At 40.2% G+C, this 26,651-nt stretch overlaps 1 protein-coding gene across 1 annotated transcript in view; it reads right to left on the reverse strand.

The window, feature by feature from the left end:
- Positions 1-16,905: 16,905 nt before the first annotated feature.
- Positions 16,906-26,651, reverse strand: part of ARHGEF12 (Rho guanine nucleotide exchange factor 12) — a 101,906-nt gene continuing 92,160 nt past the window's right edge. Inside the window, exons 36-39 of the mRNA XM_018567592.1 lie at positions 26,268-26,636; positions 25,939-26,186; positions 23,672-23,741; positions 16,906-17,387 (exon numbers count right to left, since the gene is read on the reverse strand). Of these exons, the coding sequence (XP_018423094.1) occupies positions 17,356-17,387; positions 23,672-23,741; positions 25,939-26,186; positions 26,268-26,636 (719 nt within the window). The 3' untranslated portion in view covers positions 16,906-17,355. The remainder of the gene's footprint in view (positions 17,388-23,671; positions 23,742-25,938; positions 26,187-26,267; positions 26,637-26,651) is intronic.

Here is a 26,651-nt window from a genome sequence, read left to right on the forward strand (position 1 = left end):
ATTACACTAAAATAATGAGCAGCAAAAGCTTTTAAAGCTTTGCCTATGGCCAATTTTTGGTGTGGTAGTTTTTTGCAATTTTGCGGACGCACACAATTTTAAAGCTTGACATGTTTGGTGTCTATTTACCCGACATGACCCCGTCTTTAATATTTTATAATAATAAATGTTTTATAACATCACATAGGGAAAACAGTTTTTTTTTCAAAATTTTCAGTACTATTTTTATTATATAGTAAAAACTAAAAACCCCAGTGGTGATTAAATACCACCAAACGAAAGCTCTGTCTGTCGCTAAAAAATTGTATAAAATCTATTTCAGTACAGCGTTGCATGACAGAATAAATGTCAGTCAAAGTACTGCAGCGCTGAATACTGAAAAATGGCCTGGGCAGGAAGGGGGTGTAACACTCCGGTCAGCAAATGGTTAATGAGTTTACAATAAATACAATGTAAGCTCCGTGGGCATGCAAATATTTAACATGATCAACATTTCTTCAGACAACCTTTTCCTGTTATATTGTGTTACAGCCGTTCAGACACTTGAATGGTCATTTGTATGTATGGGTTACCTGTAGGGTCTATGCACACAAGTGATAGGTTTTTGTCTCTCTCCTGTTTGTATTATCAGACAAATAGAGTTGGCAGCATGTATTGATCTCTAAGCCCTAAGAGCCCTCCTCTGCGCACAACCTGTATCTAAAAGATACATGTTTGCAGACAAAGCTATCAAGGCAAAAAGGGAACCGAGGAGAGATTGAAAATGAACATCCATTTACACAGACCCTTCAAGCAATGACCACTAAAAGCCAACACTGAATGAAGTAGTTTACTATTCAATACTGAATCTCAAACCTCCTCAGCATTTACTGGATGTTATTCCCAACATCAATCTCTTTTCCCTTGCCCTGATTACTCAGACTAACCTTAACCTTTTAATTACCCTTCGAGCATTATTGTCAAAATAGCAAGGTTTATCCTAGATAATAAATAACATGTCTACCAACCATAAGACATTGTGACCACTGAGAGGTCAAGTGAATAACATTGATTATGTCAATACAATAGCACCTGGAAGTTCGAGGGATATATTTTGTCCTTGAAGTTGATGCGTTGGAAGCAGGAAAGATTGGCAAGCATAAGGATTTGAGCGACCAAATTGTGATGACTAGATGACTGGGTTAGAGCAACTCCAAAACTGCAGCTCTTGTGGGAGTGTCCCGGTCGGCAGTGGCCAGGACCTAAAAAAAATGGTCCAAGGAAGGAAAACCGGTGAAGCGGTGGCAGGGTCATGGGCGGACAAGGCTCATTGATGCCCGTGGCAAAGGCTGGCCCATGTAGTCCAATCCAATAGAACAGCTACTGTAGCTCAAATTGCTGAAAAACTTAATATTGGTCCCAATAGAAAGATGTCTGAACACACAGTGCATCACAGTTTCTTGTGAATGGGCCTGCATGGCCACAGACCAGTCTAGCTGTCCATACTGACCTGTGTTCACCACCAAAAGCATCTACAATGGGCAAGTGATCCTCAGGCCTGGACCATGGCGTAATGGAAGAAGCTGGCCAGATCTGATGAATCAATTTTCTTTAACATCATGTGGATGGTTAGGTGCGTGTGTCTTGTTTACTTGGAGAACAGATGGCAAGAGGATGTACTATGGGAAGAAGCAGTGTGATGTTTTCGACAAAGTTCTTCTGGGAAACCATGCCATTCATGTGGATGTTACTTGGCAGGTACCACCTACCCTAAGATTGTTGCTGACCAAGTACATCCCTTTATGGAAACTTTAGTCCCTGATGGCAGTGGCCAGTGACCAGATCGAGGTGTTGACTTGGCTGCAAAAATTCTCCAGATCTTAATCCAAATCAAGCATCTGTGGGATGTGCTGGAAAAACAAGTATGATCCATGGAGGCCCCACCTCACAACTTGCAGGACTAAAATGGATCTGCTACTGACGGCTTGGTTCCAGATACCACAGCAAACCTTCAGAGGTCTAGTGGAGTCCAGGCGGGTGGTCAAAATGTTATGACTGATCAGTATATCATGTACATACTAAAAGGATGGTTCCCATTTTTATTATGTAGCTCACGTACTAGAATGACAGGTCTCTGCAAGTTTTAAAGAGCGCTTTGGCTGTTTGCTTGTTAAAGGACATTTACAGTCAAAAACTACAAATAAATCTAAGTATTTCTATATTGAATTTCCATAAGTTCTATCACACTCCTAAAACCATATCGATCTAGAAGTTTGTAAACTATGTAGATGCCTATAGGATGAACTTCCTCAATGCACTAACACAATTTCACATAGCCCTGTGAAAAGGCACAGTGTCACCACTCTAACTAAGCCTGCCATTTGAACTACAACTCAACGTCTGAACCTCCCACAATGGAACAATCATTTGTTGCTGGAAGCAATGCAGATATGTAGTATTAAGAAATTGAGATTGCACCACATCAAGCAGCAGGGAAAAGGGGGGGAAAAAAAGCACATTGGCAATCTAGGAATTTGGCGAAAGTGAAGGGCAGACAGAAGGCAGCACTCACTACATAAAAGGGATTTTTTCTTCAAGTAAGCTTTGATTGCATTATTAAAAACCTCTTTAGTATGAATTTCTATTACAATGCTCATGTTATAACAGGGTAGTATATACTGTGACTTTGGAATTTCCCTGCACGGTTTAATCAATGTGATGTTCTGATAAAGTCATATCTGAACAAAAATCTGCCCATGTATCTGTGGTTGTACAAAATATGGTTCTGAGCCACCAGGGGGAACAGGACACCACACCCCTAATTAAATTGAAACAAAAAACAGAGAAAGTGGGGCTTTTAAGGAATCACTCTAAGCATGGAAGTCTGGACCCACGGTGCATCGACGCAAGACATTTTGACATGTGTTTGACAAATATACAATGAACTCAACAATTATGGTGATTTTAGATTGTATTATGTTTAGGAAATTGATGTGGATGTGAAACCAATGGGCTTATACATTGGCCTTTTTTATCTGTATTTATTAAGTAAAATAAAAATGAATTTCTAAGCGTTACATGCGTAAGAATGATATGTTCTCCATGCTTAGAGTGACACCTTAAAAGCCCCACTTTCTCTGTTTTTTGTATCTGTGGTTGTAATTAATTTTTTCTAAAAGTTCATGAATCTAAATAGGGACAATCACCAAATTAGCATCAGGACCCTGAACATCTCCGAACTACATGAAATGTGAACATGCGTGGGAACCTCCATGTTCCTCTATGATTTACTGTACACACCAAAATGGTTACTGTATTTTTCCGTCTATAAGATGCCCCATGTATAAGACGCCCCCAACTTTCCTTACCCCAAATTCAGAAATCAATATTTTAAATAATATAATGCATCACACTTACCTCTGAGTCACTTCATTCCCTCGACATTACCGCTTCTGGGCACTGGCTACATGCTCTCCCCAGCAACAGCTGACGTCAGGTACAAAAGATTTATGATCGGATTACAGAGACAAGATAACAGTTTTCCTCCAATCATAAATCTTTTGTACCTGACGTCAGCTGTTGCTGGGGAGAGCGGATTACAGAGCCAAGATAACAGTCTTCCTCCACTCTCCCCAGCAACAGCTGACGTCAGGTACAAAAGGTTTATGATTGGAGGAAAACATATCTTGTCTCTGCAATCCGAAGTTTCACTCGTACGGCTAGTTTGCAGTGGTATCGGCACTTTCAGCAGTTTCGCAACGGCGGTTCTCCTCTCGGTCCCCGTGTATAAGACGCCCCTCTATTTTTAGGTAAACATTATGAAAAAGTAGAGTCTTATACACGGAAAAATACGGTATATAAAAAGGTGATCTTTGAAGCAATGCTGTATTTGCATAGAAATATAACGGATTCAAATGTGTTATATGAATGGGATTTCATAACTACGTAGATATTTGGCTGTGTTACCAATAGCGTTACTGCCCTGGTGTCTTCTCATGCATCAAAACAGGCCAAAAGCTATACAATACAGTCTAAAGGCATATTAATGATGCTACTGAAAACTTGATTAGTTCTGCACTGTTCATCTGATTTTGCTGGCCATTATTGTAATGGTTTATAAAACTAAAAAATGTGGACAAAGGGGAATGCCCGTGGAATAGCTGTAGATTTGTCTTTTAGGACTACAGTTGGAATGGAAATTATTCAACCCCCATCATGTTTATTGGCAAAATTTACAAACTTTTGGTTGTTTGCAATGAACAAAGCAAATGAAATACGTCAACACAATGACTGTTCCAAGTGGTTTCCCCAAATTGAACTGAAAATGCAACTTTTAATGACTACTGCAGTCTTAAAATTATTCAACCCTCTGAATATTCTAGAATCCCTCACAAGAGCACAAATCTGAGATTTCTGAGGAGGCAGGTTGAGAAAACCCCTAGAGTGACTACAAAAGGCCTGCAGCAGGATTTGGTGGCAACAGGCACTGAGGTTACAGTAAGGTGCATACTAAACACGAATTTCAATGCCAGAACGCCATGACGTACACCACTACTGACCCAAAAGCACAAAAAAAAGTTGGCTCCAATATGCTCAAAATCATATAAACAAGCCACAGAAGTTTTGGGATTCTGTTCTGTTGGAGCGATGAAACAAAACTGGAACTTTTTGGCCCTATGAATCAGCAGCATGTCTGGAGGAAGAGAATGATGCATACGCTGAAAAGAACACTCTGCCTACAGTTAAGCATGGAGGTGGCTCAGTGATGCTCTGGGGCTGTTTTGCATCCTCTGGCACTAGAAACCTGCAGCATTTAGAAGGCAAGTTGAATTAATTGAAGTATCGAGAAATCCTGGGAGAAAATGTCATACTGCCTGTGAGGAAGCTGAAGATTGGGCGTTATTGGACCTTCCAACAGGACAATTACCCCAAGCATGCCTCAAATTCCACCACAGCATGGTTACAGAAGTCCTGAAAGACTCTACAGTGGCCATCACAGTCACCTGACTTGAACTGCATGAAAAAATACATCTCTGGTGGGATTTAAAGAAGGCGGTCGCAGCATGCAAACCCAAGAATATTAGTGAACTGGAGGCCATTGCTCATGAGGAATGGGAATGTTTGTTTAAGGAAAATTTGGATCTGTGCGAATTTCATTCAAAACACAACTAAATCAGACATGTGACTGTTCTTTGGAAATCGGATGGTTTTTTTTGGCTGCTGGGGGTTGCATTACAGGCACAGTCATGCGACTCCCTGCTGTGGATTGTTCCAAAATTTGAATAATGAACCAAATTGAATTTCAGATCCAAAATATGAAAGAAATAAAAATCTGAATTGATACGAAACTAAACACCTTTTTTGGGGGGTTGCATGTCTAAACACTGGTTGCCCAGCAGTCATTGTTGAAACCTTTCCCAAATCCAGGGGAGAAGACTAGCCACACACTCATTATAACTCAATAGGCAATCAAGTTTGTTGGGTTTGTGGTAAATTGGCTATTTATTTATTAAAACATATGTGTGGCACAAGGTAAAATAAAGTGCTATCATTTCTAAATTAATGGAGCCCCTTGACTGCACGGTAAATGTTACTATAAATGTGAACTAACCCTTTAAAACTTTCGGTGACAAATTGTAATTAAAGCTGAAGTTTATTTATATTCTGCCTGGTCTGGATCTCCCCTACTCATCAACATATGAATACATTTTAAAACCATTTCAGCTCTCATATACCCCTTAAGGATGGGCCAGAGCAATATTTACATTTCCATGATGGGTGTGTGTTCCTGTTTTGTAGGCCTTTATTTGGCAATAGTGTTTTGCAGAACAAATTTTTCTATATACTCTAAATTTTTCTATATACTCTATAGACAAAAGAATGTAAATAAATAAAATGCATTTTCTTGCTTTGACCAGTGTTGGCATATAAAAGGAGTTTTACTGTAAATAAAACTCCCATTTAAAATGACACGAATTATGTTTTAAAATTATGTTTCTGGTACGAACAATGGTACAACATTATTTGCACTTTTATATCATGATTGTTTTGAATTTTGCACATTTTCTTGTTATGCAACACTGAAAAATCTAACAACAAAATAAAAAGGATATAAAATGAAATATTATTGGCAAAACCAAAGAAAAATCAGCATACAAATAATAGCCAAGAGGATAAATTGTAATAATGATTGATAATTATTGCTGATTAGGTTTAAATAAGCGTTAAGGGGTAGAATATGAATACATTTTACTAAAAAAAAAAAAGAAAAGGAACTTGTGAGTTTTCTAAAATTGATTTCATATGCTGATCAAAAGTCCCACCTTTGATCTACACATGAATTAAATAGTAAATACAATAAAACAATACATTGATTCGTTGGGGTTGAGTTTGCGCATGTCCACTAGATTCATTGAAGCGTTTCCGGGCTGCAGAGAAGCCCTGCCCTACCTACCTCCCTAGGCAACTCTCTCCCACTACCATCCCTGGATGTCACAGTTGCCTGTGCATTGACCCGGTGATGGGTTTTGACCTCTGTCCAAGGTGCTCAGCTTATGTTGTGTTGTGTTATTTTAAGTTACGTTACCTTGATCTCCAATGGCTCTGAACCGAAAACGTTCAACACCCCACAAAATGAATACAGACATTCCTCGTTTACCGACTTACCTGTTTTGCGACCACTCGTACTTACGACGGACCGCCGAGCCACCCTCCGACCTCGCGTGTCAGCGTCAGTGCGACTTGTCGCCGGCGGAAGTGACGTCCTCCGATCTTCACTGCGGGTCCCGGTAAGTATTTTCATTGCCCGATGTACAGTACACTGTTCGGTACTGTACATCTGCAATGCTATACAGTACTGTACTAATGCAGTACAGTACTGTATAGAGTTCCTCACTTAACGACCAATTCGTTTAACGACCTGGTCGTAGGAACGGAACTCGGTCGTTAAGTGAGGAATACCTGTAACGCAAAAAAACAGAATCTAAAACAAATTTTTTTTTGGGCGCGGGGGAAGGGGAGGGGTGTTACAAGTCTATTGACCAGTATGGACTAAGATGACCAATACGGACTAAGATGACCGAAACCCCCACACAAAAAAAATTATTAATTTTGAATTAAAGAATGCCATCCGCATTGACCTGAACTGAAAATTGAAAGTTTGAATTGATAACAGAAAAAAAACAAGAAATTCAGATCGATCCAAATGTAAAAAATGAAAAATTCAAATCAATCCGAAACCCAAACCAAATTGAATTTCGAATCCGAAATCTAAAAAAAAAATTGAACAGACCTGAAAAAAAACCTAATTTTTTGAGCTTTTACATGTTTAATGTTCACTTTTCAAAGGGAGTTTTCTTATATTCACTTAGCTTAGTGAATATAAGGAAGTTGTGCTGACGTCAGTTATCCAATTATGTGCAGACAAAAATCCCATTTTACTTTGATTGAATATTTACCATACTAATTAAACCAAGTGAAAATTCCTTTGCAAAGTGAACGTGCTTTACTGCTTTATTATATCAACCCTATTGCATTTACTAACTGACACTTGCAAGGACACAGGAGTGACTGCATTTTGACAGCTGCTCCTTCTATGTAATACAAAGCAATTACCGGCTGTCATCTTGAATATAGAAAAAACAAATTAGAGTTTTCAACCAATTAACCCCTTATTATGCCTAAGTACCCATAATAAACTCTTTCATTGTCCTGCTCAGCCGCTAACAGTTTTATTTCCACCTATTTTTTTTATTTGCTTCTGTTTGTATACAGTTTAAAAATACTTTGTGTGTTTGTGAATGTGACTTTAACCAAACATTCTCTGCAGTTGAATCTTCCAGGAGCATATGTTTTAAATGGCAGTGAGTGAATCACCCAAGTGAATGTTTGGTAGGCGTTATATTCAATGAATTATAAACATGCTTGATCGTGGTAAAAAAAAAGAAAAGTACAATTAAAATGAATTTGTATACATCGATGCCATGCCTTGCACCATTAATAGTTTAGTGCCATGACAAAAGGAAAACATTGTAGAATACTTTATAGTAACACTAATTTAATTTCCAAATTAGCGGAAGCCAATGACATTAACTGAAGGCAATGGCTGTGCTACCCAAAGAGTCATAAAGGCTGAAATGTTAAAATAGCTCTGGTGGTTAGGGCTACAGCTTCATGGGAGATTTTCTACATCTCATTCATGTTAGTAAAAGCTGCTGGAGATCAATCACTAAACAGCTGGAACAAATGATGCTTGATGGTGTCAACTACACAAGTAGCATGCAGTAGCTATGAATTACACACATTTGGAGCACTGAGTCATCGTATTAAATTAATAAATAAAGGCTGCTTACGTAGTTTACACCACAGGGAACCATTTGTTTCAACGGTTGAGTGATTAATTGCTAGTGATTTGAATAGCTTGGCCATAGTAGTATGTAGCTGAAGCCTTACTAGTTAGACTAGCACATACAAAAGGTCAAATTATTTATCTCTAAACCTGTGAAAAGACCTTGGAACTATATAGTGATAAAAAATACTCAGGATCAGACAAATAAATTGAAGCAAAGCATGAGCCTAAAATCTTGTCAAAATACAAATGATCATATCCATGAAAATGTACTCCCCGTCACCTACTCCATTTCATAAGGTCAAATTCAGATGGACACTATGGCCAAAAATTTGTGGACACCTGACCATCACATCTATATGGCATAAGCAGGGGTGGGCTGGCCGCTCCAAGGGTCCAGGGCCAGGATGCCACCTGTCTGGGATTCACCCAGACAGTCCACGTTTCAGGCCAGCTGAAACTCAGGTACAAGATGTCAAGCAGACTGGTGTTCTAACTTGAGTGCATGGAGGAGGCAGGAGACACGGAGGGATGCTGGAACACGGGAAGCAAGAGCTGTCTGGAACAGAGTACAGATACATCTTGAAGGGCACAGGGGTTCTACTTTAGGCAGATGTGTTGCTTGCTATCTCTCCTCGCCCTCTCTCCTAATTGTCTCCTCTCACTCTTTCCCTGCTCATCCTCCTGGCTGTCTCTCCTTGCTCTCTACTGTATATTTTCCAAAGAAAATTGCTGTGCAGCGCTAGAGTGTTCGGGTTTCGCTTGAAGAAAAAGGTGGCAGCCCTACCCCACCCACCCCAAATCCTCCCCCACCCCCCTATAGTTGTCAATAATGCTTTTCACTTGTGTGCCTCTGGGGATCTGCGTTCAGGCTTTTGTCCTGGAAACGCAGCTCCAGTGAGTCAGTGCCAGTAAATGCAAATTAATTCTTTAAAGCCCCATAATGAAAAGAGATGCCCTGTGAGGTCCTTCGGAGGTACACCCTGCCCGGCTTTCTACGTGGTAGTGTTCATCTTCGAGCGGCTCTAGTCCTGCTCGGAACTGGCATGGTAAATAAATGTGAAAGCTGCCGCAGAACTCCCCAGAAACTGGGGGACTGCATGGAGAGCTACGGCAGCAGTAGGGACAGAGTGAAATAGTGTAATGCTGCATATCTATGTGTGGACTAGAGGAAACTCTCCATCTCTCCCAGCTTCTTTTAAAAAAAATAAAATAAAACGTTTACTGTTATTGGTAGTATTGATTTTGTCTTTACTGTATATAATGTTTCAGGTGCCCAGTGTTGTGTAGAAGTATTGTAAAAGAACAGTACTGCATTCTTTACTACTGAACTGTGTGTTCTTTCCTACTGAGCGCTGCATACTTTACTAATAAAAGTATAATTTCTTTAACAAAAGAATGTATATGCAGGTGGGGCTTGTATATGAGCAGAGCGCAAGGGCGCCCCCTAATCTCGTATTGCCCAGGGGCCCAATGTGTTGTCCGTCTGCCTCTGAGCATGAGCTTGTTGGACACCCCCTTCCCCCCCCATTTCAAAACCATGTACATTAACGTTTTCTCTTCTTCCTCCCTTTGCAGTTATGACAGCTCCCACTCTCCTGGGAAGGCTTTCACACTTTGTAATGTGGTGGGGACTTTGAGGCAATTCAGTCAAAATAGCATTTGGAAGGTCAGGTACTAATGTTGAAAAAGAAAACCTGGCTCACAAGCCGCATTTCATTCAATTTAAAAGGTGTTCATTAGAGCTCTGCTCAGGCCACTTGAGTTCCCCCACACCAAACTCATCAAACCATGCCTTTATGGAGCCGACATTGTGCACAGGTACAGAGTTGTGCTGGAACAGGAAAAGGCCTCCCCCAAACTATCTCCACAAGGTTGAATGCACAAAATTGTCTATAATGTTTTTGTATGCTGTAACATTAGAGGTACTCTTTACTGAACATTAGATAGCAATTATTTGGAGAAGTGTGCACATACTTTTGGCCATATAGTGTATGTCACAATGCACACATTTTACTGAATAAAATAGAATAGAAGTTGGTGCACCCTTTTTGGAGACCATCTGGGGTGACAAAATTGTAATCTGGCTTTCTGAAAGCAGTGGCTGAGAGATAAGTCGCACAGCCCAAACAATGGACTGAAATTTCCGTTTGATAAAATGGAGCCAAAAGGGACAGAAGAACAATGTCCTGGTTGAGTTGAAAGGAAGAGATGAATTTAGGCAAGAAGTCCTGAGCCTCAACATTACATTCCCTCTAGGCAAAACAAAAAAAAAAAGAGTTATTTGCAGGATAAGGTCACTAGCCAACAGTAGCCTCGCAGAGGAGATAGCTCCAAGAAACCCCACCTTGTGGGGGAGATTACAGAGAAGAATGGGAACAGACGGTGGTTTCTTTAGCGCACAGAGAACCAGCTTCAGATCCTACAGAGTTACTGGGGAATGGACAGGGACATAAGAGGCCCCCTTATAAAAAGATTTTATTTAAGGAGTGAAAGGCCAACGATCTCTGCAACAGGATAGAAAGAACAAAAACCTGACTCTTGAGCTGACAGCCAAACTCTGTTTCAGACCCAGCTCCAAGAAAGAAAAGCTTTGCCCCACAGAGAAACCCCTGTGGTCAAAGCCCCAATACTCAAATCAAGTGAAATATGGCTTTCATGTCTGATGATAGACCTTGCAGGAAGTAGAATTCATAGCTTTGAGCATTGTAGGAATCACAAACTTAGAGATGTCCCTGTCCCTCAGAACCCGGGAATCAGTAGCCAAGCCCTAAAGGCAGCGACTGAGAAGTGGAAAGGCAAATTGTGAAAATCTGGCAGAGCCTATGTGGCATCTGCACACTGCTAGTGGATACCTGTACTTGGATACAATACTGTCTAGTTAGTAGTTGAACCTGGAGGCCAGGATGTCCCCATCCGGCATCCCCAACCTGTGATACAGGCCTTGGAAAACCTCCTGGTGTAAGGGACCACTACTCCTAGGCACTACTGGCTGAAAATCTGCTTGCCAATTATCTACATCTGGACATGACTTACAAGGCTGGAATGTGAAATCCTGCTCAGGACAGGATCTGTTCTACCTCTTTCCGCAAGGCAGTATAACCCAAAGGTTAAAGGCTTCCTGTGTCCCTTTATTGACAAGAATATTTTGCAATGCTCTGTAATTTATACAAAGATCTGTAATTTATACAAATTAAATAACCATTTTTTAGGGTTAGGGTACATGCACAAGGGTTAATAAAACAAAACAAACAAACCAACGATGTAATCAAATGCATACAAACATGAGGAATCCTTGTCTTGCACAATTGTTGGGTGTTTTATTCAAACAAAAAAGTATACCATCAGCATGACATGAATAGCTTGACAGATTTCACAACTTTATTGCTTACTCATAACTGTAGATGGCCATACAGATTAAACCAATCCCCTATCCATTCATGTTCAACACTAAGTGGTGCTTCTCTTGCTCTCTCCATGCTGTTGAACATATACAGTACATTCAGGCAAACGGAGCATGAAGGTTTGGTAATTCCCTAGCCAGCAACTATGCCTGCCTGATTGCTTTTGCATGTCTATACCTGTAAAGAGAATTCACTTGATATGTACTGCAGTTATAATTCTTCCCCAATTTTAATGTCATTTAAATCACTGCTTCTCAATTCATGCCTGGTTTCAAATTAGCAAGACTTGACTAATAACCCTTGCACCAAATGCTCAACAGTACTATGAAATATCACTCTATTGACTCCAACCTGGATAAATAAACCTCCACCTGATCCGTTTCATCAAAAATATTGACTTTCTAAAAAGGTATAGTTTATGTATTTTAAATAAATGGAATTGCTCTATTAGCCTTTTATTTTGCATCTCGTCACCATGTGCGTGAGGAGGTTCAAAGTATAAAAATAAATATTGGTGATCACAAACTCTCTGATAGAGGAAATTGGGCATGGAGAAAATGACCAATCCTACTAGCTGACAACAGAACAGAGGAGTGAAATAGCATTTACCTTTATGTATTGGGGAGATAAATGAATTGGTGAGTGGCTGTCTAACTAAGATAAATTACCATAAATGTGTACAGGGATTAAGGAACATTTGTGAACAAGTGAAGAAAAAAGAGTATGCTATTACTATAGATTGAACTCGATGGACTTGTGTCTTTTTTCAACCTAACTATGCAACTTTATATTATTGAACTTTTTATGTAAGGAAGACAGGCTGATCCCTGTAGTGTTACGGGCTATGAATTAAGGACTTTGATATTGTTATTAGTACTGACATTATTGTGGATTATTCCGTATTTGTATAGGGCTTGTGGAGCTTTGTGGTGCAATAGTTTTATAGATCAGTATGTAGGTAGTTCATTAGGAGCACTGCAGAGATTATTTTAAGTTTAGAGGCCACAAACTGAAGTTAATTAAAGTAGCAGCGTGAGCCAAGCACAACAGCACCTTTCCTTCTACAAGGACCTAGCAGGGGAGTACTTCATAAGCAGAGCTTAATTCTGCATTTTAAAGAAAGGTGATTCCACACACTGGAAGGAGTCCTTCTATACACCGATTACCCATTCAAACATCAGTACAGGCAGAAACAAGAGACACCAGCTTTTGATGTTTTTCAACTTCTTATAGTTATGTTTTGACTTGTTTGGAGTACAATGTAATGCAAGATGTAACCGTTGCATTAGCCAACTTCAACTTTAGTAATTGTAATAACATATAGACCAGGCCTTGTTGTCTGTCACAATGAGGTAAGGTCTTGTTGGAAAAACTTTTAAAACCTCTGCTTTAAATGTTTGCAGTTTTAGGCCGTTTGCACTCTGTATGGAATCCTTTGTTTTCTTTTCTGTTTTTTTTCTACGTTATTGTGCACAAAACTAGAAAAGGAGTGAATGCAGCGATGACCATAACACTCTACTTTTCAGACTGGTTTCCCTTTGACCGCAATGAAAAAAAGGGAACCCAGCAGGAACAGAACTGGATGTTCTAGTTTTTAAACAGAAGAAAAAAAAAAACAACAATGTTCAGAAAAACTGCACTGTACTACACTTCCCTGCCTACTTTAGTCTGGAAAGAAGGAAAAAGATTAAACGTGCATCAAAAATGGAAGAAAAAGGTTCATGCACAATACCCTTTCTTGTAATAAAGGCCACCTGAGATTGGTTACTTCAGTGTAAAGGGAACACTGAAGGGAAGGGAAAGTGTCATTTAAAGCTGAACTCCAGACACTGCTAAATACATATATGAAAGTGGTTTTACCAGCGTTTTATTTCTGCCAATCAAGTTCTAAGGTTAAAATAAACCCTTCACACAGCCAGGTTGGTGACCTCACTAGGTCTACTGCAATTAAACAATACGGCATTGGTTACCTCCCTTCTCTCAGCCTATGACTGGACAGTGAAGCAGTATTATCAGATTGATGGGGTCATCTCTCTCCTTCTGCCAGCATGTTCTTTGTTAGCACATGCGCGATGGACACCTGAACAGGTCTTAATGTTGCATCTCCCTTCCTGGACAAAGCTCTGCTGTACAGAAAATTGCATGACGCTGATGCCAAGTCAAATTTAGATACACTAATTGCCGCTCCCTGCAGAAAAAAAAGCCAAACCCAGCGAATTCACTGTATTATACTTACCATTCACTGTATTAAAGTTACCTCTCTGGCAGGCAGTGCCTTGGATCTTCACCGTCTTCAAAAGCTAAGCCACATGAAGAATATTTAGCATCCAACACACTTCCAACTGTGTTAAATGCCTTGTTCTCCCCTGCACTCTGTGGCCCTGTCCATAAGCTCCTATATCACTACATGACACAACAGTGACAAGAGTCTTAAGCATTGCACTTCATAGGCATTAATAGGGCACATATCAGCAATACCAAATTACCTTTTTCCCCATGGGCGGGAGTTGAAAGAAAATCTGCTCCAAGCTCCTTTGTGGATACAAAGTACATTGTGGAGGTCTTGCATCATTAGTGACCGGAAAGGGTCAATTCTTTTTGTTGAGGCAGACCTTTTCTGTGAGATAAGAGGATCAGCAGGAAGCAAGGCCTGCTTTTATAATGAACGTATATGGCTGCCCCAATGGACATTATAACTGCAAACTATACATAAAAACATAGCTAACAGACTGAGAAGAAATTTTGTAGTGAGATGATTTCACATACAGTAAAAATAAAATAAAATAGGTTGTAGGCTGTAGGTTGTGCGAGCCCGGGATCAGCATGGTGCCTGTGTCACAGGGGATCAGAGGGAGATCGTTACACGAGCTCCCTCCGGTCCCCTCTCCTCTGAAAGAATGCGGAAGTGTCGTATAATACATCACTTCCGCATTCTTGTGTCACTCTCCAGCTTCAGAAGCTGCAAAGAAGCTGATGGAGCAGATCTGTGCTTCATCAGCTTCTTTTGGGGGGTCCTAGGTGACATTAGGGGTCTTGGAGACCCCTGATGTCTCCATAAAGAGGACCTGTCACATATTTTGCTATCACATAGGGGGGTTTTATTAGCCCCCGTATGTGATAGCAATAAAGTTTAATGAAAAAAAAAAAGGAAAAAAAATTAGTCCCCCCAAAAATGTTTTAAGTTACACATAAAAAAAGAATTTTAAAAAAATAAAAAAAATTTAAAAGTCCCCACCCATACATACAAACATGCGTCGGGGGCGCACACGTGCAAAAAAGACGATTGCGCCCATTACGCCGCACATGTTACATATCGCCGCGAACGTCGGAGTGAGAGCAATAAGTCTAGGGCCATCAATCACTGATAACACTAAACCGCCTATGGCCAATTTTGGGTATGGTAGTTTTCTGCGATGTTGCAGGTGCGCGCAATTTTAAAGCTTGACATGTTTGGTGTCTATTTAACCGACGTGACCCCGACTTTTATATTTTACCAGTAAAAAATAAAACCCGTAGTGGTGATTTAATACCACCAAAATAAAGCTCTATCTGTCCCCCCAAAAAATGGTATAAAATTCATTTCAGTACAGCGTTGCATGACGGAATAAACGTCAGTCAAAGTATCGCAACGCTGAATACTGAAAAATGGCCTGGCCAGGAAGGGGGTCTAAACACCTGTTCTTGAAGTGGTTAATAGACATTACTGCCCTTTGAGCACTTTCAGCTTGGCATATAAAACATTCAATATATTGGGTTTTGTTTACATAATGCTTTTTAGCAGTTTGTTCTGTACATTAAATTGTTTTGTTTCAAACAAACATTTATTTAAACAATGCTATAGTGTGTTTTTTAACCTACGTTGTTTGCATCTTTCTTCAGAAGAGCAAGCAAAAAAATTAAATTATATTTTCAGTAATTAAAAAAAAAAAAAACACCTTTCTAATTTAAATATTTTCTTCCCAGAGTACAGACCTGATTCCCAGACACGGACAGGAAATAAGAGACACGAAAAAGCTGCAGTCATGATTCTGTAAGCTTGTTTAATATCAGAATATTACCATACGTCCCATACTCCCATCCCACATCCTCAATGTGAGATGTCCAAGAAATACTCCAATCCAGAATCATAAAATTTAGGAGCTATAATTCATAAAATAACTAAGTCATAGACATACATTTGGATAATTATATAGTTTACACACCCATCCACAATCATTAAAAACACAGAGTATGAATGTTAATATGGCCTTACTTGAAAATAATACTCCCAAATCTTGTCTTAAACCAATGTTAACTCATGTACATAGGAATATATCTGGAAGAATTTTCTTTTTTTTTTTCTTTTTCTTTTAAATACAAATACATACAGAAAAGGATGCAGAAAACTCCCTTTAATGGGAACACAGCCTAAAAAGAGCTGTGATTAACCTGTCCTAAAAGTGCAAAGGCGCATCCCTAGACTGCTTCCTGATCCAGCAATGCCAATGAGTGAAGAACAGAGCTTTCCACAGAGTTAGCATAAAAAAGGCAATGGTATGTGGACAAAAACACGACCATTGAGTGATTGCAGGCTCGCATTTACGGTCTGAACATGCTGCATGTTCATGCTGGCACCAGAGTTAAACGATTGTCTACATAAAACACAGTCCACATGGTGTAACGTATTGTTGATCGGTGGTCTATGCAAGGAAGTCTTGTTTAGAGCAGCAAAAAAAAAATCTGTCAGTAATTGGCACAGAATACTGATTAGTAGTGAAGACCAGCGCAGAGCACCCTCCACTAGCGAGGAGATGCGAGCTTCCCAATCTCCAACACTTTGGTCATGCAGGAAGTTTTAGGATAGCTTTCAGAGGAACAGTCTGGCAGTCTCAGTAAGGTGGCTGGAAAAAAACACAGCAAGCTGAGGTTCTGAAGCTCTGGTCCTTACATGCAAGGAAATAGAAAGAGGGGAGAGGGGGCTTGTTTGTATATATAAAGATCTCAGCACTGTCAGTGCAAATACAGAGGCAGACACACAGGAACATTATTACTGGCCCTAAATATTATTTGTTTTACTGGTGTCTGCCTCAAGTGCGCATTGCTCGCTCAGTAGTGTTTTTGGCAACCTGCATTAATGTTTTTGGACACAAAGAATCTAAACACCATATGGCGCATGACTTTCATTTATTTACGGCCTATTTCCTCATGTAGATGAGGAAACATGCACAAGACCATTATCAGCATGATGTTGGCCATTTGTCAGGTTCATAAAAGATCAGCAATATTTATTCTTCACATCCTATGTACAAATTTGGCAGAAATAGCTCGAGAACAGGATGCTTTAATCTCACCTCTGTCTTTGCAGCTAAATAACACTATCAGCAAGTAATCCAAATTTGCTTTACATTAATATGTCACATATTCTTTTTTTCCTGCTGTGTTTTATAAGCCAAATAATGTGTACCCTGTGTACCTACATGTGTATGTTTAGTATGTGTGATGATCATGAGATAGGGGAGGCTTGGCTGTCTTTATCTGCAGGGTGTGCCCAAGGTATATAAGTATTTGTGAGATGGTTAGTGGGCTGCAGGCAGATCCCTCCATTCAGCTGGAATCTCATGGACCAGAGCTCAGGTGGCTTCAGGTTCAACCCTTGTCTGTAGGGAGCATTGCGATATCTGTGAACAGAAGTAGAAGGCATCATTAGTAATTGGGTAACATTATATATGCTGCTTAAAACATAAAAATGGGTACATTAAATAGTGCACACATTTCAACACAATCTCATATATCACTGTAAAAGAGTGTGAACCATAAGAATTGTTCTGGATTTCCGTATGAATAGCTTCTAAATTATTACTTAAACCAGAATAAAAGGATAATTTGGAGTAAGGTTTAGTTTGATTAGGACAATAGGGAGTAATTAAGAGGATAACTGGGAGACCTTTGGCAGTGGAGCAAAGGAAAAGTGAGTATGTGCTGCTGGGGTGAAGGGCCATAAAACCTAACTGAAGTCTCACACCATTTTATCACTTTATAATCCTATATAGTTCTCCCCACATGTTAAGAACTGTGAAAGATTTGAGATTGGAAATTCTTAAAATAGTTTTTGTTGTTATTAAATTGCGGTTTTTTGGCACTTCACTCCAGTGCTCTGTACTGGCAGAGCTGAGTAACAGCCACACCCCTCAGCACAAGCTTCCTCACAAAGACCTTTATTTTTACTGAGTAGTGGGTCTAACTCCAGACTACTACTACTACTGCATTGTCATATTTAGACAAACTGCACAACTGCAGTAATATTAAACAGAAGGTAAAACTATTAAAAAGGAAGTTGTTAACACAATGTCCATCAGACTGCATATCTATTTTTGTCACGTCAAGAGGGCCTTTAACTACCTCCGGGCCGGCCGTAGTAAAAAAACGGCCGGACTGTTGCTTTGCCTTGCATAGGTAGAGCATGTGCTCATGTTAAAAGGCTAGCAAGAATGCCCTTGCAATCCTAGAGCCAACAATGATTATATAATGCCTTGCTGCAATAAACATCACTTTCTAACTAGCCTGAATTTATTTGGATGAAGGCAAAAAACGGCCATTGAGAATAATGGCAGTCTCTGTCCTCTCTCTATGCAAAAACATTCACGGCCATTAGTATACAACAATGAAAATTAAGTGCAGCAGGTTATATTTTAATATTTTTTTTTTTTACTTTTCAGAAGGTAGTATTTAGGTATGGTGCATATTTTTGAGGGGCTCTTTTCCACTTGAGTTACTTTAACCCCTTCGTGACGGGAGATGTACAGTGTACGTCCCGCCACAAAGTGCCTCTATGACTGGCCACGTACACTGTACGTGACAAGTTATTTAAGGCTCTGTAATGCCGATAATCGCTGTTACTTAGCGGTTACCAGTCATTCATTAATGTCTCAGTATTGAGGCATTCATTAATGAAATAGTTAAGCTTTTGTAAAAGCTTCTTTCTTTCATTAATGAAAGAATGAAGCCGTTACATACAAATACAGGAGCGCTAAAGAGCGATCCCGTATTTGACAGCTGAAGATAGCAGAGAGGCAGCAGAGTCAGTCACCTCTATGCTATTCATTTTGACAGCTCTATAGACTGGCCCAAAGTTTATGATACATTTCAGGCACAAGAATATTACAATGTATCTCTGTGCCTGAACAACAAGGGCACTCTCACTGAACAGGGGAGCAGCAGGTGGATAATTGCTTAGCGCCAGGGGAGGGTTTTAGGCTTTAAATATGGAATGTTGAGACCTTCGCAATGAAGTGAAAAAAGGATCAGAGGAGTGCACAAGGATGGTTTGCTCTGTACCTCTGTCCTCTTATAGACAGTCTGCTTTGCTAAATTTATAGTGGCTTGCTTTAGCTACTGCCTATAATGACAATCACGCATAGATATAATTCTGTAAGTGGAGAAGTATTGGTGCCGTTTTACTCTGCAGGATAATCTCCCTGAGGTAAACAAATTCATTAACAGACCAAGCTTTCAAATGGCTTCACAATTCTTTATCTACATGGATAAAAAACATGAATAAAATCAGCCACAATGTGCCAGTAATAGAAAAACACAGGAAATTAATGAGGGTTCATCCTCTGCTAGTGTAATACATTAAAACTGTACTATAGGTTTACGTATGTTGATATAGTTAAATAATATCACATATTTATAAATACAACTATCGCTCATAAAGAAACTACCACTGTGCTGCACCTAAAGAGCAATGTTACATGATAGATTCTCAAGTCAGGGATTTTGTTTTTCTTAATCTAATTAAAATTCACATAATGCACATTCCTTACTGAGTTGAAGATTGTTGCATTACATAAATCTTAAATGTGAAATGCTCTGATCATACCAGATATTCAGGTAGGACTACAGACATGAAAAGTAGTCATGTGACTCTTGCCTTAAAGAGACCCTGCCAGCTTGTGAATGAACAAAGCTTTAATACAAGGATACGTTTTCAGGCATGCAATTTCTAAATCTCAGTGCATTCAAATGAAAACAAGAATCCTTATCCTGGTGTGTTATATTTATGATTAAGGCCTAGAGTCTCTTACTAGCTTCCTTTCCAATGCTCCCGTGTTCCTCCATTGGAGCAGTCACAAATACCCAATTCTTCCTGGTATGAGGGTGTATAACCACCTCTAAGGATGCAGTGGCCCAAACAGGGTAACCCGAGGACGATGATGTTATCAACTCTGTGTGACATCATACGCACACTTGTGTTGACCACATCTGTCCGTGGGTGGACAACTTCCCGTTAAGTCGCAGCAAATATTTAGTTCTACAAAGGAGCCGACTCATACAATAATCTGAGCTGTTACAAATACCAAAAGCTTTCAGGTATCAGGGAGTATAAATCCCCTCTCAGGATGCAGTGGCACAAACACGGTAACCCGAGGACAATTACGTTATCAACTGTGTGACATCACACACCATTCAACACAGATCATACAGTGTATGAGTACTGGTGAAAAACATTGTGGGGAACCATGGGAGACTCTGTCGACAGCCCTGAATGGGCAAAGTAACAATCTCTTTATGGGTGCCAGGAGGAACACAGCGCACAAGGGTAGGAGCTGAGGCTGGAAAGTGGTTATTTGAAAACAGGCAATTCAGTTGTACAGAAGCAATAGCGTAGAGGTTAGGGGACAGGTTTGCCATTGTTAAGGTTGCAGGTTCTAGTCCCGGGTAAGGTAGTGGATAAAGATTTTTTACAAAAACTAGAGGCCACCACCTAAAATTGGTGGAAAAAAAATTCCAGCACAAGGGGCGAAGGGGGTTCTTCACAGTAAGATCAGTTAGGGTCTGGAACTCACTGCCACAGGCGGTGATTTCAGCAAATAATGTGGAATTGTTCAAGAAACTTTTGGACGATTTCTTAAGGGACCGTAATATACAGGGGTACAGGTACTCCTAGAATGAGATCCTAATAGGTTGGACTTGATGGACTAATGTCTTTATTCAACCTCAAATACTATGTAACTATGTAAGTTAAACTAGTTATAAATGTACTTTATATAGAACTAGATACTGAAGAAAAAGTTATCGATGTTCTTGCAGCTGCAGGTACCCACCCATTACATTCAGATTATTGTATGAGTCAGCTCCTTTGTAGAACTAAATATATACTGCAACTTAAAGGGAAGTTGTCCACCCACGGACAGATGTGGTCAACACAAGCCTATTAGTTGTCTTAATGCAACAAAATGTATTTCATTATAAACACAACTGACCAGTAAGCATTCTAAAGAATACGTGTTAATTTTACTTGGCAAAGGAATACAAGAGCTTATATCCGGATCAGAATAAAACTCCTCTCTACCGCTGGTAGTAAGTTATGTGGCATTGCTTTCATTCTCTGTCACTAGCATACAATAGGCTATTGCTTTCATTCTCTGTCACTGCTAGTCATTATATGCCAATGCTTTCATTCTCTGCCATTGCTAGTTGTTATATGCCAATGCTTTCATTCTCTGCCACCGATGGTTATATATCACTGCTTTCATTCACTGTCACTGGTAGCACATTATAAGCCATTGCTTTCATGCTCTGCCACTGGTAGTACATTGTATGCCATTGCTTTCATTCCGACTAGTGTGTGGCCAATTAGTGTAACAATGGGCAAGCTAAATAAAATACATATATGATGCATTCTGTCACCATCATAATTTTTTTTTACTTCCCCTGCAACAAAGTTTTACCAGCTAGTAGATCTGTTGATTTTCATCTTCAGCAGAGTCACAACAATCACACAACCCTGTTGTCACTCTGTAGGCAGGGTAGTCTAAGATGGCCAAGCAGCTTTAGAAGGACTTTAAGTAACTACCAAACAAAGCCTAACTCCAGCCAACATGTTTTTAGCAGTTACAGCAGCTGGTTGTTCTGCTCTGCTGGATAATGCTTTAAACCACGTGACTAAAACCTGACCATTCTAAGTCCTCCATCAGCGTTATATGGATTGTGTCAATGGTCACTTTTGCTGGGCAGCTTCATCTGCATGTAAATGGGAACATACATTTCAACAAAGGCATTTAGGCTCCATTCACACCTATATTTTAGATGCGAGTAGGGATTCTTGCATCAGGAACTTGCGATTTCAGCCGTTTACACGTGGCAGCTGTCACCCATTCAAATTAAAGATCAGGTTACAGCCGCTGCATTTGAATGGCGGCACACCGCATGTAATCATATGTGGTTAGGAATCAGTCACTATCCCTGGATGTATCGAACGTGTGTGCAGGGAAAGTGATTGATTCCTAACCGCATGTATAATCCGATCACATATGATCGCATGCAGCGTGCTGCTGTTCAAATGCCGCGGATGTAACCTGATCATTAAATTAAATGGGTAACAGCTGTCGCTTGTAAACGGCAGGTTAGGGATTCCTGCTGCAAGAAATCACAAGTTCCTGATGCAGGAATCCCTAATCGCGCCTAAAATATAGGTGTGAATGGAGCCTTGAAATAATGGAATTCATATAAAACAAAAACAATTACTGGTATAAACCCCATACAGTTACTGAAATCCAATATTTTTCACTATAGTGGTCCTTTAATGGAAACATAAGAACAAATAACTATTAGGGAAAAGAGAATCATGAAGCGTATCGTATATACACTATAGTATTGTTATAGGACTATGAATTACTCAGCATTTGGTAATAAAATTAACACATTGAAAGGCCCAAGGGAAAAGATAAAGAGGAAAAGATTCCTCTGGAGGAAATTAGAATATTTTGTTTCAGACTCAATGTGAATACTTGACAGAGATACTTTCATGCATAACATAAAAAAATATTACAACAGACGAAGGCCAGTGCTGAACTCCACTGTCTTACTAACAGTTCTGGCCTATTCTACCTTCCTTTTATTACATGCCCGGTCACCCTTTTAGCCCAGTTGTCTTCCCAGCATTAACAAAACTACCACCATTGCAGCCAACATGCTTGCTAAAGGGCTAGATATGCAAGTGAGAGTTATATAGGATAAGAATTGAATTGCAGTATTAACAAATTATTTACATATTTCTTATGTGAGAAGCGTACATCCCCACCAACGCAGTGTACTGACTACTACAGTGCCTTGATGCCTGCTTCCCATCTATGCACATTTAAAGTAAACTTAAACTCTCCTTTTTTTGCATAAAATCTACTGCAAGTAGTAGATATATGCAAAAACATTTTTAAAAAAAGTAAAAAAAAAACTTAACTGAGTCTCCGCAGTTCACTCCGGCCTGAAGATCTGAAGCTTATCGAGCAGCCGTGCAGTAGGATGGGAGCAGGCGCATGCGCAGTAGAGATCTTTGGCGGGGAGAAGAGGAGAGACACAGTGGAGGTAAATGCACGCAGCCGGGAGCATCCACGTCGGACAGACACAGGGGGACCTGAGGAGTCTGTGCTGGATTAGAGACTGGCACCAGCGCTGAAGGGATTTCTGAATACAAGTGGAAGGAAGATGATTGGATCAAGGGTCATCATTTAAGGCAAGGCCTTAAAGCAGCATGGGGGAACATTTGTGATGTTAATTTAACTTTAAAGCATATGAACTAGTCTGCACTGGTAACTGAGAAACAGTCCAGTCGTCCAGATCCACAAACACTGCAGTAGAGCTCCATTCCAATAAAGCCTCAAGTCCTTAGTAGAAGGATGGACCATTTTACTTGTTTTCCTGCCTATACTGTATATACCAATTAATATGTACACAAATACACCACACACAGTTTCTAGACACAGGGTTAATGAACACTACAGAAATCCAAATGTTTTATGACCTGGATATTACATTTTCTTTCTTCAATAAGCCGACCCAAAAATTGATTTGATCCACCAATGTTATGAAATCGGTTTATGAAAAATATGCATTGTCCTTGATGTAGGAGATAAAAAAAAAAAAAGAAAACAAAAAGGTGTAGTTGACTTCTGTCATATCATACCTGGATCTTCCTCCAAGAGGCCTGATGCAGACAGTTTATTTCGGAGTGCATAATAATAATTTTCAAGTCCCTGGAACAGATAACAGAACAATGTAAATAGATTAGGTTTAGGAAGAAAAGATCCTTACACTTCAATAAATTCTGTACGGTGGCCAAAAGCATATAAATATGTTGTCTCAAAACCTTCATAACTGCAAGAAAGCAGACGTGTGAGGAATGAGATGATGAAATGTAAGAACAATAGTGCTGAGAAAAAAGGTGTTTAACACATTCTCATCACACAGAGGCTGTTTGATTCTAAATGAAAACATTACCCGTAAATTAATTGCCTCTATACATTCTGTGCTGTGAATAAACTGTTTCTTAAGGAACAAAATAAAAGGTAAGGGATATTCCCATGTATATACTACACTCTCACATTATGCACAACTGAAATCCTCCGCTTTTGCAGATTGTGCTAAATTTCTGTCAATTTTGACAGGTGTGCCATGCAACAGCAAACATGACCAATATCATTGACTACTGTTATTAGGGATGCACCAATACCGGTATCTTGGTACCCAGTACAAGTACCGATAATTTTTTTTCAGTACTCGCCGATACCAATTACCGAGTACTGGAAGTCCCATTCAGGAAGCCAGGTGGCGTGTAATGACTCGCCACCTGGCTTCCTGATTAGCCGGGAAGTCGGGCAGCGTGTAAAGACTCGCCACCCGGCTTCCCGATTAACAAGAAAGCCGTCCCATACGAATGCCCATAATAATAATCATATGTACCTGCATGTCTCTGCAGTGCTCGGCTCTATGGCTTGTTTGCTGCGGATCTCTGTCCCCTCTCACCTCGGCATGTCCAGCCTGTCACCCCCGGAGCCTCTCCAACCAGGAGCGGCCTTCCTCCGGTACCCAGCCAGAGCCGGCCAATCATGGAAGCCAGGCGCCATGAAATGACGCGGCACCCTGCTTTCCGATTGGCCGGCTCCATGCTCTCTCGTCATGAGATGAGAGAGCATGGAGCCGCTTCCCGGCCAATCAGGAAAGCAGGCAGCGTGTAAAGACATGCTGCCCGGCTTCCTGATGCAGGAAATATCGGGCTAGGCATCGGAGCATTTGGACGAGTACTCGCCCAAATACTCGGTATCGGCACCGATATCGATACTAGTATTGGTATCAGTGCATCCCTAGTTATTATGATGTAACCTCTATCTAACCTTCTAAGCAGGTGTTAAGGGAAAACCTGTGCTGGAATCACGGTAAGCAAGAACCAGGTGATCTTATTCACCTTCTTTGAAGAAGATGCCCCAACTTGTTCCATTTTGGAGGAAAAAATAGGACATGATACGAAATGCATTACTACTCTAAGTATTTCCAAAAACAAAACTATATTTTAATTAAGTTGTTACATAACTTGAAAATTGCATGCTTGAAAAGACTCCAGGGTTGTGGCAATAAAGCCGGCCCCATGTTGGCCAACAGACTTTAATCCAATGGAAAACCCTTTACATGACTAGCAATAAGGCGGTCAAACACACTTTTGACCCATCTAAAATAGTCTGTCTTCATCTTCACGGACTCTCTCACCACCATTAACAACATACCCCCCTCCTTTTTCCCGGGACAAAGCAGACTAATTTCTCTAACAACTGACCCACCCCACTATTTCAGAAGCTGCCCAATCTCTGCAGGTTTCGTAAGCACAAAGGTCTGATGTGTTCAAAGCACTTTACTATAAGAGATACTCTTCCCTTCTCACTCCACGCCTCACTCAACTCTTCAATGCTCTTAAATTAGGCACCCACCCATCCTCATCTTTCCTATAAGCATGTAGATTTCAAACTCCTCTTAAAATCCTAGCGACGAGGATTAATATTTAGTCTCTCATTCATGGAGACCAGGCAGGTTTAGTCCCTGGAGGTTAAGCAAATGTAATCAGAAAGCGAATCCACATTATTAATCTACTACACCAACACAAGATCCAGGCTAAGGGTTTGTTTTGATGTGCTTTTACCGCTTTGTTCAGAATATGGTAATACTTAAAATGGGCAAAGTCTGGACATAGGTTCACTTTAAAGATACCTAAAGAAGTAACTGTCGTTTTCTAAAGCAAGCTGGAGGCAGCAACAAATTATTCTGGTCAATATCACAGAGGGTTAAACATATCAGCTGATATGGCCCCAATATGTCCATTTCATTCCACCTGACATCTGGCAGGTGGAATACTAGCAGTATTCCAGTTCATCTTGAGCGCTATAAATCAGTTTCAATGCTCACCTTGAGCTGATGTAAGCCATTCTCAATCTTAAAAATATAATGTAACATCTGATCGAACGCCTCAGAAGGTGGTTTAGGATCAACAAGCTCAGTGATAGGTGCACTTAGCCTCTCTGCTGCAGAGGACGAGCTGCTCTTTGCTTGCTGGTCAGAAAATGTGCACTGGGTTGAAGACTCAGGACAGATGTAATCTTCATCCGTGGAACTTTCCTGTATGTTCTCGTAACCATCAAGGAACAAGTACCTCCCTACATTAAGGATATAAAGTAAGTGATCTTATCCACACCAAACAGTAATGCCCATTGACCCCATATAAGAAAGACTGTAACCTGATATCCGATATTGCCCCTCGTCCAAGCCTTTCTCTTTACTGCATTCCTTAGAGTGCTCTTCGCTGTGAAGCTCCTGAGCATCAAAGTACTGGTCTATACTCTCTTCCACAGATTCATAAGTCATCTCCGAGTCTAGCCTACCATGATCAGAGCATTCTTCAGATTTCTGTTTTAACGAGGATTGTCTATTAGTGCAGCTCTCTCTGCTTTTCTTCCGCTGGTGGTTAAGACCCACAGGCCTCGGTTGATGGGCACTGTTTGCAGTGTGCTCCTGGGAACTCCGACTGCAGAAACGCTGGAAGTTTTCAGACTCTTCTTTCTGAAGGAGCTTAACATGTTGCAATAATAACTGCTTAAGTAATTCCACTAGAAAAAAAAAAA

This window comes from Nanorana parkeri, unplaced genomic scaffold, assembly GCF_000935625.1.
Source record: "Nanorana parkeri isolate BGI_ZX_2015 unplaced genomic scaffold, ASM93562v1 scaffold1070, whole genome shotgun sequence".
NCBI lineage: Eukaryota > Metazoa > Chordata > Amphibia > Anura > Dicroglossidae > Nanorana > Nanorana parkeri.